Source organism: Phyllostomus discolor, chromosome 3 (genome assembly GCF_004126475.2).
Source record: "Phyllostomus discolor isolate MPI-MPIP mPhyDis1 chromosome 3, mPhyDis1.pri.v3, whole genome shotgun sequence".
Lineage (NCBI taxonomy): Eukaryota > Metazoa > Chordata > Mammalia > Chiroptera > Phyllostomidae > Phyllostomus > Phyllostomus discolor.
In genome coordinates this window covers 43,050,837-43,071,669 of record NC_040905.2, presented here as the reverse complement: position 1 = coordinate 43,071,669, position 20,833 = coordinate 43,050,837, and the positions used below count along the sequence as shown (strand labels likewise).

The following is a 20,833-nucleotide window of genomic DNA, read 5'->3' as shown; positions in this document are numbered from 1 at the left end:
AACCATTTGCTAAGATGTAAGTGTTCAGGAGGAAAGTCAAGAAAAAATAAAGGCTTTTAATTATATCTCCTTTAAGATTCATAAAATACAAATTTATCCCAACATCATCATCTTTACATGGATAGATTAAATACAGGTGTGAACAAGTCCTTCCACCTTAAAAGGTAAATAAATACACTGATTAAGTTTCTCTTTCTCCAAGATTAGTTTTAAAGATATAATAGTAGGGTAATTTGGCTGGGTAGACTTCTCTAATAAAATAAATGCCCCCAAAATAAAATTATTTATACAGTAAAAAGTTACAATTCTCATAAAATTAATTCACTGTAGGTGCACAAGAGACCAACATTAACAAAGTTAAAACATAAATATTATACAAGAGATAAAATAATAGTTTAATTGTGGCAACCTAACACCCAAATCAACATTAATCAAATGAAAGAAACCTTTTCAGAATGAGTTGTTTAAAAATTTATAAAAACAGGGCATTAAAATAGCAATGTGATTTACTAGCATGATTCTTGTGAGCACATGAAATAAATAAATGCATGCCTATAGAAAATTTCCACTCAGATTTATCGATCCTCCTTTATGGCAAAAAAAAAAGTTAAATTTCACTAAAAGAAAATGAAGAACAAATGCTCCAATATCAATTCTTTTAATAAATTAGAATTACTGTTGTACTTCCTCCTGAGCCATATCCTATTTTACTAATGAACCTGAAAATTGTCCACTATTTTTTTCAATATACAAACAATTATCTAGACATTAAAAATATCTTCCCTTTGAAATACTGATCATTCCATAATGCAATCAATAGTTTTGTTAGGCACAACTACAACTTCAATGACAAATATATCATAGATAAAGACATCAGCACCTTAAGGTAAGAAATTTACTGTCTCACGTAGAGGGTCGAACTAAAAGCACAAGCCAGCCACATCCATCATTTAAGTATTGTCTGTGGCTGTTATCAAATGAAATGGCAGAACTGAGTAGTTGCCACAGAGGTCATCTGGCCCACAAACTGAAAAATATTTTGCAAAAAGTGTTTCTGACTCCCAACTTAATGTAGTAATATTATCAACTGAGGATAAAGCTGCTCTTTGAGAAGTTTAATTTGAACCACACCAAAGATTTGCTTGGGTGAATGACACATTACATATGTAAATTACAAAAGCAAAAACGTCTAAAATTCATAATCACTGAATTAATAGCCTTATTGTTACTTTATTTTCTCTTTTTAATATCATAATTATGTTCTGTACTTAAAAGCCTAAATGTTCCTTAAGCAGAATTTGATGGGGGGAGGAAACTATCAAGAAGCTGATTTTTAAAAGAAGGAGTGTGTGTATGTGTGTGTGTGTGTGTGTGTGTAATGGAGACTGGTTTTGTATGAAAAGTTGCCTCATCAATGAAGGTAAGGGTTTTTTTCCCCATACAAATCCTGAGATTATCCAAGAAATAAGAAAAAAACAAAATATTCACAGTACAAAGTCAATATACTAAATCTATGAGAAAAATGTATTCAAAACATATACACTATCCAAATACTTTGTTATATCACTTTCAACAGCTTAAAATTAAAGAGGGAAAGGAGACAAACAAAAGTGTCATTGCCTTCTTTACCCATATTCTGAGGGGTGAAAATAATTAAAACTGAATATTCTTTTAAATAAAAAATTTAAAAATAAATAAGCTTTTTGATGTTTCATCTTTATAAATAAATTTAAATACTAGTTCTTCAATTAGGACTAATGTTAACATGAATTAGAAAAATACATATTTCTCAGTCAAATAGCTGATAATAGAAAAGTTTTTAAACAATTTACTTTCATATGCTTAGAGGCAAGTGAAAACACCTTAATCACCCAAAGAAAAATCCAAACAAACAAAAGAAAAGAAAAGCCTTCACAAAGGTAGTCTGCTAAATGTTAAATACAATCCACCTCCAAATATGTAAGCACTGTGATTTATACAGAGACATTTATCAACTCACAACATTCCAGAATGTCCATGTGTTTTCAGTACAGGAAGAGTCAAAATGTAAACAAGAGTTGCTATTTCTGAGAAAGCAATCTTAAATACTTGGTATTTCCAAAATGCTGAATTAATCAGAATGAAAGGAACCACTGTGTTCCACTGATCATATAAAAAACTTCAAATCAAGCTCATTAAATAGTCAAAATCAATATACAGAAAAACAGACATGATGTTTTTTTCTAAATACAGTTCTGTTGATATAATTGACTCTGGAAATTCTAGACTCAAAGAAAAACAACAACAAAACTTTCATTCTATTTCATCCACTTCAATAAAGATATCACTAAAGAAATACTCAGAGACTGTGGATGGCTCTTCTCCAAGTGCCTGGTTTTGGGCACTTTTACATTCTTCTTTTGGTAAGGAACAATCACCAGAAACCTAAAAAAGGTAATAAAAATAAGTAGGCAATATAACATTTATTATTGGTAGTGGTAGTCTAAATTGATACGTTTGAAAAGCCATATAGGATAAGTATTAAGAGTTTTAAATATGTTCATACTTACTTCTATGGTATTACATTAAGGAAATAGTCCTAAACATAGTTTTATGAACAAGATAATCTTTGTAGCATTAGTTATAAAAAAACTGGAATCAACAAATAGACAATACCAGACATGATTAGCTTAATTGTAGTGTATCCCTGCTCCATTACATCACCCTAATTTCCATGAAAAAAATTTAACATAATAGAAAAAATATCATTATTTAGTGTATAATGAAAACATTTTAATAACCAATATAAAAATAGACCCCTGAAACATAACAGTACCCAATGGAATCACCAGAAATAAAAGCAATCCTATCAAAAGTTACTATACCTATAACTCTGTAAGAAATTAAGATAGCATAGTATTGGCACAGAAACAGACATGTATATCAATTAAATAGAAGACCAGAAATATCCCCAACACATGTGTGGAAATATAGTATCTGATACAAATAATGCTTCCAAAAAGAAAATGAGAAAAGATGGATTATTCAATAAATGATGGTGGACAACTGTATAACCATCTCAGAATTAAACATGTTAGGCCTATACCTCACCAAAATCTACCTGGATCAAAAGATTTAAATGTGAAAACATTTTTTTAAAAATCTACTATAAAATACCATGGGAAAACTTTTAGAACCCTGGAGTGAGGGGGAGGGGATGTCTTTTTAAATGACAGGATATCAGAAGCCATAAATTATTGAGAAATTCATCTATGTAAAAATAAAAAATGTCTGAAAATGTCTGCATGGAAAAAGCCACCATATGCAAAATCAAAAGCTAAATGACATGTAGGGATAAAAAGTACCTACAACCTATATTACAAAGGGTTTTACTTAATACAATAAGAACGTCTACCTATCAGTATGAAAAAGACTGTTAACCCAACCCTGTAAAGTCAAATGGTATGAACAGATGGTTCACAGAAAAAGCATAAATGAACCCTGGCTGATGTGGCTCAGTGGATTGAGCGCCAGTCTGCAAACTAAGTCATAGGTTCAATTCCTGGTGAGGACATGTGCCTGGGTTGCAGGCTGGGCCCCCAGGTGAGGGTGTGTGAAAGGCAACAGATCCATCTCACACATGTTTCTCTCCCTCCAAAAAAAAAAAGGAAAAATCATAAATGATTCAAATGCAGGATGTTCAATGTTCAACCTCACTCACACACGCTCACTAAATCCAGGAAGAATAATAAAAGTAAAAAAAAAAAGTACTAATATGTTCATATGAGGAAAAGGCTCTCTCATTTACTGCTGATAAGAACAGAAACTAAGCCCTCGCTGGATAGCTCAGTTGGAGTCATCCTCATATACGAAGGTTGTGGGTTCAATCCCCAATCAGGGCACATTCAAGCATCAACCAATGAATGCATCAATAAGTGGAACAACAAATAACATCTCAATAAAAGTTAAAAATTAGGACTTCCGGCCAAGATGGAGGTATAGGTAGGTGCACTTTGCCTACTCACACAACCAAAACAAGGACAACAAATTTAAAAACAAAAACAACCATAAGTACCAGAAAAACTGTAAGGAAGTCCAACAACCAAGGAGTTAAAGAAAAAACATCCAGACCAGTAGAAGGAGCTGAAATGGGCAGCCAGGACAGAGAGGACATGTGGCAAGGCAGCAACTGGAAGACTGGGTGGGCAAGGAGGCAGCTGGTAGACCTGCACTCGCATGCAGATAAACTGAGAGGAACAATTGGGGAGCGAGACAGACCCTGCAACCCGGGATGCCAGTGCAGGGAAATAAAGTCTCAAAACCTCTGAATGTAAAAATGTGGGAATTGTGGCAGCAGGAGAAACTTCCAGCTTCACAGGAGAGTTCATTGGAAAGACCCACAGGGTCCTAGGACATACACAAATCCTGCCCCACCCCAGGGAATCAGCACCAGAAGGGCCCAATTTGCGTGTGTGTATCAGAGGAAGTGAGTGAAAGCCACCAAGAGCTGAACAAGTGGCACCGTTCCCTCTGGGACCCCATCCCCACATACAGCACCACAATGCAGTGATGTGGGTTGCCCTGCGCTGGCAGATACCCAAGACTCCACCCCTTACTGTGCAATGAGACAAAAAAATATGGCCCAAATGAAAGAACAAATCATAGCTCCAAAAACAGAACTAAGTGATGAAGAGATAACCAACCTATCAAATGCAGAGTTCAAAACACTGGTAATCAGGATCCTCACAGAAATGGTTAAGTATGGTTGCAAAATAAAGGAAGAAGTGAAGGCAATGCAAAGTAAAATAAAGGAAAATATACAGGGAACCAACAGTGATGGGAAGGAAACTGGGACTCAAATCAATGGTTTGGACCAGAAGGAAGAAATAAACATTCAACCAAAACAGAATGAAAAAAGAAGATGAGGAGTGACTTAGGAACTCTGGGACAAATTTAAATGTTACAACACCTGAATCATAAGAGTGCAAGAAGGAGAAGAGGAAGAGCAAGACATTGAAAACTCATTTGAAAAAATAATGAAGTAGAACTTCCCCAATCTGGCAAAGGAAACAGACTTCCAGGATGTCTAGGAAACTTAGAGAATCCCAAAGAAGTTGGACCCAAGGAAGCACACACCAAGGCACATCACAATTACATCACTGAAGATTCTAGAGAAGGAGAGAATCTTAAAAGCAGCAAGAGAAAGGAGACAGTTATCTACGAAGGAGTTCCTATCAGACTGTCAGCTGATTTCTCAAAAGAAACCTTGCAGGGAAGAAGGGGATGGAAAGAAGTATCCCAAGTCATGAAAAGCAAAGACCTACATCCAAGATTACTCTCTCCAGCAAATCTATCATTTAGAATGGAAGGGCAGATAAGGTCAAGTTAAAGGAGTTCATCATCACCAAGCCCTTATTATATGAAATGTTAAAGAGACGTATCCAAGAAAAAGATTAAAGCTGTGAACAGTAAAATGACGACAAATTCACAATTCTCAACAACTGAACCTTAAAAAAAAAAAAAAAGCAAGCAAACAACCTGAGGATCAGAATCACAGAAATGGAGATCACATGGAGGGTGATCAGTGGGGATAGGGAGGGGGGAGAATGGGGGAAAAGGTACAGGGTATAAGAAGCATCATTGGAGGTACTAAATAGACAGGGGCAGATTAAGAATAGTAAAGGAAATGGAGAAGCCAAAGAACTTACATGTATGACCGATGGACGTGAACCAAAGGGGAGAATGCTTGTGGGAGGGAGGATGCAAGGCAGAAAGTAATAAAGGGGAGAAAAACAATAGGACAGCTATAATAGCATAATCAATAAAATATACTTTAAAAAATAAAATCAATCAAAAATAATAAAATAGCAATTTGTAAATAACATTTAGTTTAGATTCTTGCCTCTAACTACATATCAAATATACCTCACATTATATACCAAAGTCAATAACCATGACTAGAATTAATTTTAAAACTGAAAATTTTATATGTCTGGATAAAAATTTCAAATCATAAAAGCAATTTAAGAAACTGCAAAGAAAAAAGTAATGGATTTGACTAAACATTTAAAACTTATGTATATTAAAGAAACATTAAATCTTAAAAGTAAATAAGCTTGGAAAAAAACACAGCAAACAGCTGGAAGGTACATAGCATTTTACACACAAAAATCTCTCACACAAGATGGCAACATAGGTAAATATGGCTTACCTCCTCACACAACCACATCAAAATTACAACTAAAATATAGAACCACCATCACTCAGAACAGCCAGAAATTGAGCTAAGTAGATGTCCTACAAATACAAAATTAAAAAAGAAATCTCCTTGAGGACGGGCTGAGATGCTGAATGGGCTGGTCATACATCCGTGTGTGGCAGATAAAAACTGAGAGCGGCATCGCAGGCGCAAGGGGTCCAAACCCCACACCAGGCCCCCCAGTCCAGAGTTCCAGTGCCAGGAAGGTAAGTCCCCAAAGCTTCTGGCTATAAAACCAGTGGGGACTGAAGCTGGGTAGGAGAGAAACTGCTAGAGTTCCACCCAGACAGTTCTTCTTAAAAAGCCTGCACACTCAAACTCACTCCCTCTGAGCTCCAGTACCAGTGGGTAAAAGACTGGAAAGTACCACAGACATATGGAGACGAACTGAATTATGGTGGGTGGCACCAAACAGAACACAGGCAGTGACTGACCTTAGATGTGCCAAAGGCAATCAAGGCTCAAATACAATAGGAAGGTATACATAGCCCACATGGTGGGTGGACCTTGAGTACCCAACGTGGGTACTTGGGGAGGCTGTGCCAATGAACCCTAAGAACAACTACCACATTAGGCCACTCTATCAAGCCTGGAAGATGTAGCAGCTCTACCTTATGCACAAAAACAAACACAGGGAGGCTGCCAAAATTAGGAGACAAAGAAACATGGCCCAAATGAGAACAGAATAAAACTTCAGAAAAAGAGCTACACAAAATAGAGACGATCTACTACATGCAGAGTTCAAAATAACAGCTATAAGGGTGTTCAATGAACTTAGTGAGGACCTCAACAGCATAAAAAAGATCCAGTCAGAAATGAAGGTTACTCTAATTGAAATAAAGAACAATTTACAGGAAAACAACAGCAGTCAAAAATCAAATCAGCAATTTTGAATATAAGGAAGCAAAAAATAATTAAAATAGCAAGAAGAAAAAAGAATTTTTAAAAAATATGAAGATAGTGTAAGAAGTCTCTGAGACAACTTCAAGCATTCCAACATTAACATCACGGGGGTTCCAGAAGAAGAAGAGAGCGAGCAAGAAATAGAAAACCTGTTTGAAAAGATAGTGGCAGAAAACTTCCCTAACTTGGTGAAGGAAATAGAAATGCAAGTCCAGGAAGTATGAGAGTCCCAAACAAGATAAACCCAAAGAGGCCTACACCAAAGACATCATAATTAAAATGCCAAAGGTTAAAGACAAAGATAATCTTAAAAGTAGCAAGAGAAAAGCAGTCAGTCACCTATGGGGAGTTCCCATAGTCAGCTGATTTCTCTAAAGGAACTTTAGGGCTAGAAGGAATTGACAAGAAATACTCAAAAAGTCATGAAAAGCAGGGACTAACAATCAAGATTACTCTACCAGGAAAGCTGTCATTTAGAACTGAAGGACAAAAAAAGAGGTTTTCAGAAAAGAAAAAGCTAAAGGAGTTCATCACCATGAAGCCAGTATTATTTGAAATGTTAAAGAATCTTCTCCTGGCTGGCGTAGCTCAGTGGATTGAGCGCGGGCTGGGAACCAAAGTGTCCCAGGTTCGATTCCCAGCCAGGGTACATTCCTGGGTTGCAGGCCATAACCCCCAGCAACCGCACATTGATGTTTCTCTCTCTCTCTCTCTCTCTCTCCCCCTCTCCCTCCCTCCCTCCCTTCCCTCTCTAAAAATAAATAAATAAAATCTTTAAAAAAAAAAAAAAAAAAAAAAAGAATCTTCTTTAAGAATAAAGAGATAAATATAAACAATAAAATGGAAATAAATATGTATCTATCAACAATTCAATCTAAAAGCCAAAATAAATGAACAAGCAGAACAGAAACAGAATCATACAGAGAACGTTTTGATGGCTACCAGATGGGAAGGGGTTCAGGGAAATTGGAGGAAAATGTGAAGGAATTATGAAGTACAAATTAGTATTACAGAATAGTCATGGAGATGTAAAGGACAGCATAAGGAATATAGTAGCCACAGAACATATATACATGACTCACGGACATGAACAATAGCATGTGGATTGCCTGAGGGAGTGGGGGGCAGGCTGGGTGGAGGGAGTCAAAGTGGAAAAAATTAGGACAACTGTTAATAGCATAAACAATAAAATATGGTTTAAAAAAATAAAAAATTTTGAGAATCTCCTGGCTGTTGTGGCTCAGTAGATTGAGTGCCAGCCTGCGAACCAAAGGGCTGCAGGTTCAATTCCCAGTCAGGGCACATGCCTGGGCTGCCAACCAGGTCCCCAGTGAGGGGTGCTCAAGAGGCAACCACACATTGTCGTTTCTCTCCCTCTCTTTCTCTCTTCCCCCCTCTCTGCAAATAAATAAATAAAATCTCTTAAAAAATTTTTTTTAATTTCACACAAATTGGTAAGAAAACACTTAGATTCCAGAAGCTATAAATTAGCAAGATAGAACAAAAAAAGAATAAAATATCTAGTAAATATATGGAAAAAAACAAGTCACTGATAACTAAAAAAATGCAAGTGAAACAAATGAAATGCCCCCCCACCATTATGTTAAATTTAAAAAATTATTGTGAAGAGTTATTATCTGACGCTGGCAAGAATGTGAATGAACTGGCACTGGAACACTGCTGGTAATTACAGCACTGTTTTCCGAAGTAATTTGGCAAGGCTAACACTCAGAAAATCTTCTCTCAGAAGACAATTCTGGGAAATAGTATAAAATATTTTTAAAAATTTGAAGATTTTTTTTACAAAAGTACTCCTTCCTTTGAGTCTCATTCGACCCAATAGAGGTCACCAGCCTTTGCTGAGATTCCAAGTCACACAATATTCTTCTGAAATCTTTGATACAGCTTCACAGACTGTTCTATCCCAGTACTTCCCATATGTACAGCTTTGGAATGCACAGAAATAAAACATGCCAATAAATTCTCATTTACTGTTCCTTGAATTCCTGTGGGTGTTAGGACATTTCTCTGAAAGCAAATAAAATGCAAGCACTGCTGTTTTGTTTCCACCAATCAGAAGAATCTTTGCTTTAAAGAAATGGCAATTTAGTATCTATTTATGGCTAGTTCAATGGCTCTGTACTAAACTAGCTGTAACTTCCTAATTCAACACCATATCTTCTTCCAATATAGTGGTGCGAGGGGTGGGTGTGATGTGGAGGAGATGGTGCAGGATTTGCTCTGCAATAATTTCTGATATCCAAATGATATCAACAATTGCCATGCTATTCCTAGTTGAGTCTGATATCCAAGCCATTCTATATGAACAATAATAAACAGATATCACATACCTGAGCTGCTGAACTGCCAATATTCTCAGGCTGAGTATTATCAACACTTGGAGATGAAAGCAAATCAGAGGATTCTTGAATTTTTTTCTGGCTTTCACTGAGTGGTTTGGATCTTTTCAAATTCTTTCTTGATACAGGTATAAGAGGTTTTAGGCGTTTCTTACTATGAACCTGAGCAGGTGCATCAGACTCCAAACTATTCTTTGAACATATTAAAGATAAAAATCCCAGGGGTCTTCTACCAGGTCTAGAAATGCAAATATAAAGGTATTTTAAAAATATCCAGGAAGACATATTCTCAATACCAACTTCTTTCCATTAATCCTAAAATGGCATATATGATACTACACTAGTGGTATCAGCACATCTACTAAGTAATGAGACCACTACACCTTGACATATATTTGTGACAAAGGTCAATGCTTACTGTATAGCAGTACTTCTCAAGCTTAAAAGTGCATACAAATCATCTGGGGATCTTATTAAAATGAAAATTCTGACTGAATTAGTGCGGGTGGGACCTGAGTTCTATATTTCTAACACATTGCCAAGTGATGCCCATGCTGCTGGTCCCAGGACCAGACTTTGAAAAGCAAGGCTCTGGAGCAGAGGTCAGCAAATTATTGCCCATGGGGCAAATGCAGTTCACCACCTGATTCTATAAACAAGTTTCACTGGAACACATCCATACTCATCTGTTTAAAAACCATCGCTTTTGCACTACAAATGCAGGATTAAGTAGCTGCAACAAAGACTATGGGCCACAAAGTCTAAAATATATACTGCATTATCTTTACTAAAAAATTTGCTGACCCTCAACTGGTTTGAACCCAAAACCCCATGATGCCTCCTCCCTCATTCTATATTCAGCACAACTCTTAAGACCATAAATACTGATCCTCAACTATTTTTAAAACTCCATGATGTCTCCCTCACCCTATCTGCAGCACCATACCATCTCTAAGACCAGAAAGGAGATTGCCGAGCTTTACTTTCTATAGTTTACATTATGAAAATAATGGATTCATTAAATATGCCTTTTTAAGCTACACATGTCCTTCCCCTCCACCTTCTCTTTAATGGAGGTTAGTGTAATCCTCCCCTCTTCAACTCACCAACACCGTGTTAATAATTTTAATACTGCTGACAAGTCAGTAAATTATCCATAACGCAGAAGGCTTGCTTCTAGAATATGAGGAAAATAATGTGTGAAAAGCTAGCTTTGGGCTTAAGTTCAACACTCTCAAAGGGAGAAAGCTGTGGTTTACCTCTTCGGTATGCCACAAGAGAGAAAAATGGACACGTAATTTGGGGCCTCAATAAAACAACTGGAAAAGAAAGTATATAACACTAAACTCAAAAGATTTTCTATCTAAAAAGTCAAAGTTTAGGCGCTTAAAAGTTAAGCTCTTGTTATTTGGAATGCATATTTATCTCAGTCTTACAGAAGTGTTTGACATTACTGTATTTCCTTCCCTTTACTGACAGATGGTTATTTTCTAAAACACCATCCTTAGTATTGGATTTAGTCAAATATATACGTTATATTTATCCTGAGAGAGAAATGGAGAATGAGAAACATTAGAGATTTTCTCATGATACCTGGATAATGGGGTTTTTGAAGATGGTGTGATGCCATCCACTTGTTCAGACTTAGAGGCTGTACAAATTCTTTCTTCCCTATCAGACACAATCATCTTATCCTGAGGTAACTGAGGTGTATTCTTTTCTATATGTGTATCCATTATTTTATCAAGAGGTCTAGATCCTATACTCTGAAAAGCTGGTTCAAGTTTCTCTTTCTGAGGTTCTGGAGTTATGTGTGTGCTTTCTGAAGTAGAAAAGATATCTTGTCCCTTGTAAGACTTCCCTAAAAAAAAAAAAAAAAAAGAAAACAAATGGTAAGAACACATATTAAAATTAATATACCCAATTGAACTGCAAAATTTGAAGGAAAAAAACCCCATGATATTCTATTATAAGCATGCCCTAATAAGAGTAAGCTGAACTATAGATTAGTGGAGTTACCTGGACGCTTAAGAATAATATAACTAGTTAAAAGCTAAAGTAACAGCTTCTACATTCAGATACATAATAGTCATACCAATATATTTTCACCTAGAAAGTATTTCTCCACAAGTATTTCTTGTACTAACAAATGATCACTTTCTAATCTGAAGGTATAGCTAAGGACCTATGAAAACTCCTTTATACCCAGGTTTCTAATTTCTAAAATGCAGTTGTTACCCTTTTTCAGGAGTCCTATAGATACATAATTTTCTATTAATTATAAGAAGAAAGAATTTTATGGCTACCAAAGTGACAAATCAAAAATCTTAGCAAGGAAGAAAAACTTCTAATAATAAGTGAGCAAGACTCTGCTTAATCCTAAATTTGAATAAGATACATCAAAAATAATCAGGGGTTCTTAGGAAAATGTAATTGCAATAAAATTTATCTCACTCACCTGTTTCCTCAAAAACATTTATTAATTCCTTTGAATATACCTGTTTTAAGAAAATTTACAAAAAAAATTAAAAATCCAATTATCAATTGAAATTAAACTTTCTTTCTTTTTTTAAGTAAAGAAAACATGTATCTCCCAAAAAGCTCTAGAGTCAGGCATGCCTTCTGGGAATTCTACCAAATATTTATTGAAAAGACATTTTTACTGTTATTTAAATTGTTCCAGAACACAATAAAAGAGGGAAAGATTCCAAATACCTTTTATAAATCAAGCATAATATTGATACCAACTAAACCTTTTCACATTGGTACAAAAATATTGAATGAAATATTACACATAATTCAGCAGTATATCAAAAGATCAATAACACATCACAATCAAGTGGAGTCTGTTTCAGGAATGCAAAGATGATTCAATATTATGAAATCTATTGATATAATTCAACAGATATGAAAACAAAATGATATAGCTTCTTTTTGCAGGAAGTGTCCAATAACATTCTATTTAAAAAAAAACTTGAAATTCAATAAACAGACTTTTTAAAAAGATTTTACTTCTATTTAGAGAAAGGGAAAGGGAGAAAGAGAGGGAGAGAAACATTGATTAGTTGCCTCTCATACGCCCCTAACCTGGGACCTGGCTGGCAACCCAGGCATGTGCCCTGACTAGGCAACCGAACCAGCGACATAAAGGTTTTCATTACAATGTCCAACCCACTGAGCCACACAGGTCAGGGTGAACAGACAGACATTTTCTTCCCTTTTTATTGATTTTTTTTATTATTTACTTATTTTTAAAGAGAGGAGAAGGGGAAGAGAAAGAAAGGAAGAGAAACATCAATGTGTGGTTGCTTCTCACACATCCCCTACTGGGGACTTGGCCCGCAACTCAGGCATGTGTCCCAGACTGGGAATCAAACCAGTGACTATTTGGTTTGCAGGCTGGCAATGAATCCACTGAGCCACACCAGCCAGGGCAAGAGACATTTTCTTAAAACCCTAAAATGCAACTATGGCAAACCAAAAGCCAATAGCATCCCACTTCTTAAACACTGTAAGTATTTCCATTAAAATCAGGATTTTTTTTAGAAGTCTAATATCAAAAATATTTTCTGAGTTATATTAGTCAATAGAATAAAAAAGAGAAAGGAATTAAAGGTATAAAAAGTAAAAGAGAAGAATTAAAGTTATATTTGCATATGATTGTTTACTTAGACAACCCAAGAGAATCAACACAAAAATTACTGCTCACAATGAGGGGAATTCAGTAAGCTCTCTAGGTAGACAAGAACTCAATGGTTATAGCAAAAATAAATAAACAGATAGATAGATAGATAAAAATAAAATAAAATAAAATAAATTTTTTAGGAAAACCTATATACCAGATTTATGTGAAGAAGAGTTGAGTATCACTGAGACATACCAAGTTTTGGGATGGGAGCATTCAATGTCACAATTATGTCATCAATTTTCTCTATGTTAATTTGTCAAGTAATTATGATTCTAATACAAGTACCAATAGGATTTTTTTAAAGTTCTGAACAAGCTAATTCCAAAATTGATATAAACTTTAGAACAAGTAAGCAACTAGGAGAAACTTAAAAAGAGAAGAATACTTGTATGGGCTATAGCGGGTAGGGGGTGAGGAGACTATCCCTTTAGGATATTTAAGCACTTAAAGCTACAATAATTAAAACAGTATGATACTGGCCCTGGCTGGGTGGCTAAGTTGGTTAAACCATCATCATGATATGCCAAGCTGGTGGGTTTGATCTCTAGTCAGGGCACATACAAGAAGCAACCAATAAATGCATGAATAACTGAAACAACAAATTAATATTTCTCTTTCTCTCTTCCCTTCCTCCCCTCTCTAAAATCAATGAATTTAAAAAAAATTTTTTAAAAGGCAGGGTGATACTGGCCCCGGAACACATAGGTGAATCAATATAGAAGAAAAAAAGCTCAAGACTATACCCAAATACAAATGGGAATTTAATATCTGATAAAAGTGGAATTTTAAATAAGTGGAGAAAAAATTAATTATTCAATAAACGGTGCTGGAACAACTACATAGGAATCTGGGGAAAATTAAGTTGGTTCCACTCTTGCTATCACCAAAATAAATTCTAAACAAATCAATAATGTTAACTAAAAGAATTTATATTAAATCTCAAGGTAGATTTTCAACATATAACATAAACACCAGGACCCATTACATACAAAGACTGATAAATTTGATCAATTTGTGTTCAAAAACAAAAAATGTTCATATGTCTATCTCAAAGCAGTATTTGTGCATTACAGAATTCAAAATTTTAAGTTTCACTTTTATCAGCAATTTTATTGTTAAAATGTGAAAACAAGGTTTAGAAAATAAAATAACAAAATTAGCCTAGACATGTTACTTTTCATCGATGTACATCTATCATTTTTTAAAGGGCATATTAAAAACCAAAGACTTAGTTTTGCATATAGTAATGTTCTATGAGCTTTTTTCCATTTCATTAAATATATTTTTAAAACCAAACAAAACAACAGAATGTCTGCATGGAATGCTAATTGCTGAAACTGGGTGACGAGTATGTAGGGATACATTATACTAACCTATCTACCTCTTTAAATGTTTAAAATGATAAGTATCATTTGTGCAGCTAAATTTTAATCTAAATTTAATGCATAAAGGAAGGCAGTCAAAATCTAGGTCATCTTTCAATTTCCATGACTAATATTTAAAAGTCCAAACCCCTTTTCATCTGCACATTTCCTCAAAGAAGATACTCTGTAATTCCAGCTTAAATACAGTTTCTATTTATTTGTACATGAGTTAAAGTAACGTCAACCTTTGGAAGTTAGTTTATATTATAACCAGAAGCTGCCACTTAGGTTCTAAGAATTGAAACTGATATTAAATTACAAGTTCCCTTTACAGAGGAATATAAAATACTTCTGAAGATATGTTTTAGTCTTACCTTCTTCATTTATCCAAATAAATAATGTACAGAAATTGAAAATGGTTTTCCCTGAAAGCAAAGCTAATCAATGGAATTGTAAGTTCACATGACGGTTATGTACAGGAGAGATATGGACAGTGATGAGATGGGCATGAGGGAGCCTCTGCAGTGCTGGAGATATTTTATTTCTTGAGTTGGGTGATGATTACATGGGTGTAATTACTCTGTGAAAGTTTAGTGAGCTGCACACTTACAGTTTCTTGCCCATTCTGTAATGTTACATTTTAATAAATAAGTTCATTAAATTTTTCAAATAAAATAAATGTTTGAAAATGTTCATACTAAAGTTAACCAAAAAAGTCTGCACTGAGAAACCACATAAAGAAGAGTCAAATGACAATTAACCAACTGGGAAAAAATATTTGCAACTCATACCACAGACAAACATAACAGAGTTACTCCGAATCTGTAAGAAAAAGATCAACAACCCAATTAAAAAATGGGTAAGGAATATACAGAATGAGTTCACAGGAAAGAAAATAACAAATGGCTCTTAGGAATATGAAAAGAAAAAATATGAAAAAATGCTCATAGTAAAAGAAACTAAAACCATTCTGGGAGACCATTTTTCTCCTACCAGGTATACAAAGACACACTGCCTCTGTTGTCTGCCATCATCTAAGGATTATTGGTCTTCCCCCGTCCTTTGAGAATATAGATTGTAAATTAACGTTTCTGTAGTGCGGTTACATAATGTAGTGCATTATGACGAGTTGCAGAGAACAAAAACCAGAGGGTACTAAGAAACATGCAGCACAGTGGATGCTGACTAAATCTGCACAGTATTATCAAACTTCCCTAAGGTAATGACAATTGAGCTAAAGAAGTCTGTATATTTTACAAGGAAATGTTTCACAAAAAGAGACCTCAAAAGAAGTGCCCAGGGACATGAAGGAGTATTATGCTTTTGAGAAACTAAAAGATGGCTAATATGTTTATAGAGTGAGGCAGAAATTGGCACAAGACTGGAGGCAGAAATGAGCCAGACAAATAGAAGGCCTTAGAGGTTCTGCTTTCATTCCTAATAGCAACCTGAAGATTTAAGCATTATGATAACAGTGGTGGTATAATTATTATCATCATTTTACACAACAGCAAAACTCAACCAGAGAGGTGAAGTATCTTGCTTAACATCCCATAGCTATGGGACAACCAAGTGGTACAACCAAGATCCAGATCTGGATGATGCTTTCGACCTTCTTTTTAGCTGATCCAGAGCTGGTAATGGAGTTCCTGATTAATGTCAGTCGCTTTTTTTTTATGTTTTTTTTTTAATAAATTGTTGTTCAAGTACAGTTTTCTGCCCTTTATCAATCAATTTTTATGTAGAACAGTTTTGAAAGTAGAAATGCAAAACCAATTTTCCCTAATTATTTATGGCAAAAAGCATTAGAACTATCTTTAGATAAAGAATCTAAAGGAAAAAAACAGAAATAGATCTATTGTAATATGGACATCCTACTTAAAGACTTTCTTACCTCAGAGATATATTTTTGACAATTTTCTCTTGAAGTGAGTGAACATTTTTTGGCAGGAGGAACATGATCACTTTCATCAAGCCTACAATGAAATCTCTTCCTAGATATAAAATCCAAATTAGCAGGAGGCTTTTCAGAATCAACACTTCCAGAATTAGATAAACACATGGCATCCTGACCAACTGAAGTTACTGGAAAACTCATACTGCACAGAAAATACATACATATTAAATCAGTGAATTAGAAGTTACTTAATGAGGTTAAAGTCTGAGCTAGCGATTCCAATGAAAATTGCCAAAAACACTCCAAAGTAACTAACATATACATGGCCATGACCATAAAATGTTAAGTTTTGAGCTCACTAATACTTAAAGGTTTGAACTTAAATTCCATAATATTAAATTAAATCTGAGGTATAAAAAATGTATGCCTTGTCTGTAAAGTTAAATTTTAATCTAAAATGTCTCTTCCTAATATAAAAGGCTTCAATTTCTAGTGTTACTTAATAGACAATTAAGCATCTTAATCTATGACAATTAAAATACAACTTAAGAACTAAAATGAATATCAAAAATATACAGAAATGTCACCTTCTATTTTTACAACTTTTGGTGAATGTATATTCATTTCAGAATTTAAAATATAAATATAGGTTTACAAAGTAACCATACCTTTAATAGATGCCATTTTATGATTCAGATTGCTAAATTTTTTAGCTTTCAAAATAAATAAAATACAAAACAAATTTCATACAGAAGATTTTATTATACACTTAAATGTCATCTTCACCAGATAAAAAAAAAATGATTTCTTCTCTAATTTACCACACAATTACTAAACAAGATATCTAGGATAATTACAAATAACGTTGTTTCCAATCAATACTATTTGAATCATAAAGCACTTTTCCTCCTAGCAAAAACAATTTAGCTCATTCATTACCTCATGTCACCCTTTTCTTCTGCAGTCACTGATTTGACCAATATGGGCGCTGGCAGTAAAGGGTTTGGCATTAACTGTGTAGCAGTGTCAGTAAATTCTTCTATTGTATTGGTTGGAATTTCCACTAGAGTTAAAATGAATGCTTGTTCATCCTCACCATCATGATGTACGTCAGCAAGTAGATTCACTATCAAAGTTTAAAAGTTAGTAATGAAAAGCTGAACCATGAAAGAACAGAAAATCATTAATTTATTTCCTTTGTAAAAAGTCTCAAAACTTATCACCAGAGTAAAAACTGAATTACACTAAAAAAAAGTAATTTTATAAAGGATAAAGATGATTCACTATGGAGATTTATAATTTGAGCAACAAAGGTTATACACAAAGTATTTTAAGTGTTTTTTTTAATTTAAGGTCAAATATGGAGAGGGGATATAAAAACCATACTGTTAGTTTTATGATACTTTATTAAAGAAGATTATCATACCTGTTAAATCTTGAGGATTGGCTGCATTCTCTTGTTGGACTTCTGGAATACTAGTTGGTGTACACTGCCATAAAAATTAAAATGAAAGAGTGAAGCTGATCAAATCTCAGTTTTAGAAAGTTTTCCTAACAATTTCATACAGTCAACAGTTGTTTCAAATTCAACAACTTATCTAACCATGTGCAATTCTTCAATGTTTTGAAACTTTTAGTTGTACCAATAAACTTTTGATTACTTTAAATAAACATATACATAACACACACACAAAGGAACTGACTAAATTGCTCAGTATGTGTCGTCTATGAAGGGAGTTCCAAACCCCGCAACCTCTCTGCACCCTCCTCACAGCAGCATGGTACAGTAGATAACATCTAATGAAGGCCAGCTGGTCTCCTTGCCTCCAGCATGGCTCCCTCCCATGGGTTTTTCACAAAACTGCAAACACTGTTTCCTCTAAAATGCAATTCTGATTATAATTCTCTAGTGTTTGATGTCTTAAAGCAGAGGTCCTCAACCTCCAGGCTGCAGACTGGTACCAGTTCAGGCCTGTTAGAACCAGGCCACACAGCAGGAGGTGAGCTTGAATGGGATGCACATGAATCATCCCAAAACCATCACCCCCGACCACCGTGGAAAAATTGCCTTCCACAAAACCAGTCCCTGTGACAAAAAGGTTGGGGACCACTGTCTTAGAGCTTTCATTTTGTAACCCACAACAACTGACTCTGGCAAGAATCATCAATGTACACTAAAACTACCAGACACAAGGCTGCTGGGTTCATATGACAAATTATTAATAATTAGAAAAGATGCTACTGAAATGCAGAAATCTGGCAGGCACCATTTTAGCCAAGTGATCAATCAGTATCACCAATAACAGAACAAATTGATACTTCATATTTCCAACATGATGCAAAAAGGAAGAAACAGTATCTTATATGTAGTAATCTTGCCCCCCCCCCAAAAAATGTTTACCTGAATCTAATAATGAGGAAACATTTAAAATATCTAGAATGTAGACTAGCCTGGACTCTTTTCAAGTGTCGGGTTCACAAAAGAGGGAAAAGGGCAAGGAAACTACTCTAGATTAATAGAAAGTAAAAAGAAATGACAACTTAAATGCAATGTAAAAACCTTGACTGAAACTGTATATTACACATAATTAAGTCAACGTTAGACAGTATGTTAACATGAGTGTGACAACAATATTGCCATTTGTCTCTATGAGAATGTCCTTGTTCTTATCAAATACAAGCTGGAGTGTTTTGTGGGTGAAGGCTCATGTCTACACCTTGACTTTCAAATGGTTCAGTTTTTCTAAAAGTATCTAACTATAGAGATAGAGAGCAAGACAGACAAAGAAAGAACAAATGAGGCAAAATGTTAACAATGAATAAATCCTAGTAAGGGTTTATAAGTTCTATGTAAGATTCTTGAAACTTTTTGGCAAGTTTGAAATTATTTCAAAATTTAAAAAGGTGGAGAGTGGGAAAACCCCCGTTAACTGAATGTAGTCCAAACTCCTCAGCAATTCATAAAAATTCCTTGTATGATCTGTCCCCCAGGTAGCTATCTAACTTCATCTCTGACCACTTTGCCTTCATGTTCCTCACAACTGCTTGTAGTCCCTGAACATGTCATGTTCCACATTTGTTCTTTATGTACATTCCTCTTCCTTTAGCTGATAAAATTAATCCTGGTTCTTCCAGATCAAGAATTCTCTCGGGCCTGCCTGCACATCAAAATAACCTGGGGAACTTGCAATACAAATGCTAAAGTCTGGGCCCTACTTCTCCCAGAGACTGATTTCACTGGATTTCACTGAGGACCACTCACTCCTACAGTCTTGCACGAGTCCCTTTCATAGCACCTATTAGACTGAGTTTATTGGCTGATTCATTGGTTTCCCACAACTCTGTACCCCCATATCTCACACAGTATTGGACATGCAGTAATAACATCTCAATAAATGCTTGCTCTGCTTCTTCTGTAACTTCTCAAATCCAGGGGCTAAGAAGTAAACTAGCCAATACCTAGCTTTATAAGCCAATACCTACCCAATTTTTTTTAAAAGCCAATATTTTTATAACAAAGCTAGGTATTGGTCAGTTTATCTCTATGCTCCAGAGAGTAAAACACATTAAAAATTTTATCACAGAACATTCTTGTGAAGGCAAAACATATCAGTGGTTGCCAGGAGCTGCAGGTGGCAAGAAGGAGGTGACTAAAAGGGCACTGGAGCCCTGGCTCAAGTAGCTCAGTGGATTGAGCGTGGGTTGCGAACCAAAGTGTCGCAGGTTCAATTCCCAGTCAGGGCACATGCCTGGGTTGCAGGCCACGGCCCCCAGCAACCACACATTAATGTTTCTCTTTCTCTCTCTCTTCCTCTCTCCCTCCTTCCCTCCCTCCCTCCCTTCCCTCTCTAAAGATAAATAAATAAGATCTTTAAAAAAAAGGGCACTGGAGAATTTGGGGGGGATGAAACTGTTCATGTATTAGTCATATGACTGTGTATGGTTGTCGACACTTAATAGAATTGCACACTAAAGAGGGTGAAGTTTATTGTGTTTACATCATACCTTAATTAGATTTAAAACAGGAACAAATACCTAGCACCACTTGTTATATTTTTCATTCTTTTACCTCTGGCACACAAAGTGTAAGCACATGGTCTCCATCTGAGTCCTTTCTCAGGGGCTCTCCAACAGAACTCTCACCAAGACCACTACCCAAATCAAGTGTGTGGGAGCTTGTCTCAGAGGAAACAATCGGAGCAAATGACAACATCTGAACTTCCTGAGATGCCTGTTCTTGATCTTCCTTTCTGAAAGAGAAATTGGTATGTATTAGAGTTTCAGTATGTACTTGAAATCAAACAGACAACCACAGAATAATGTTTACAGCTAGGTATGTTAAATTTACCTAATTTACAGTTTTTTAAACTTGAATGTTATATT

At 35.2% G+C, this 20,833-nt stretch overlaps 1 protein-coding gene across 1 annotated transcript in view; it reads right to left on the bottom strand.

Moving 5' to 3' along the window:
- Positions 1-8,531: 8,531 nt before the first annotated feature.
- Positions 8,532-20,833, bottom strand: part of BDP1 (B double prime 1, subunit of RNA polymerase III transcription initiation factor IIIB) — a 91,561-nt gene continuing 79,259 nt past the window's right edge. Inside the window, 8 exon segments of the mRNA XM_036020385.1 lie at positions 8,532-9,449; positions 9,451-9,739; positions 11,095-11,362; positions 11,960-11,999; positions 16,448-16,652; positions 17,390-17,576; positions 17,877-17,940; positions 20,520-20,700. Of these exon segments, the coding sequence (XP_035876278.1) occupies positions 9,303-9,449; positions 9,451-9,739; positions 11,095-11,362; positions 11,960-11,999; positions 16,448-16,652; positions 17,390-17,576; positions 17,877-17,940; positions 20,520-20,700 (1,381 nt within the window). The 3' untranslated portion in view covers positions 8,532-9,302.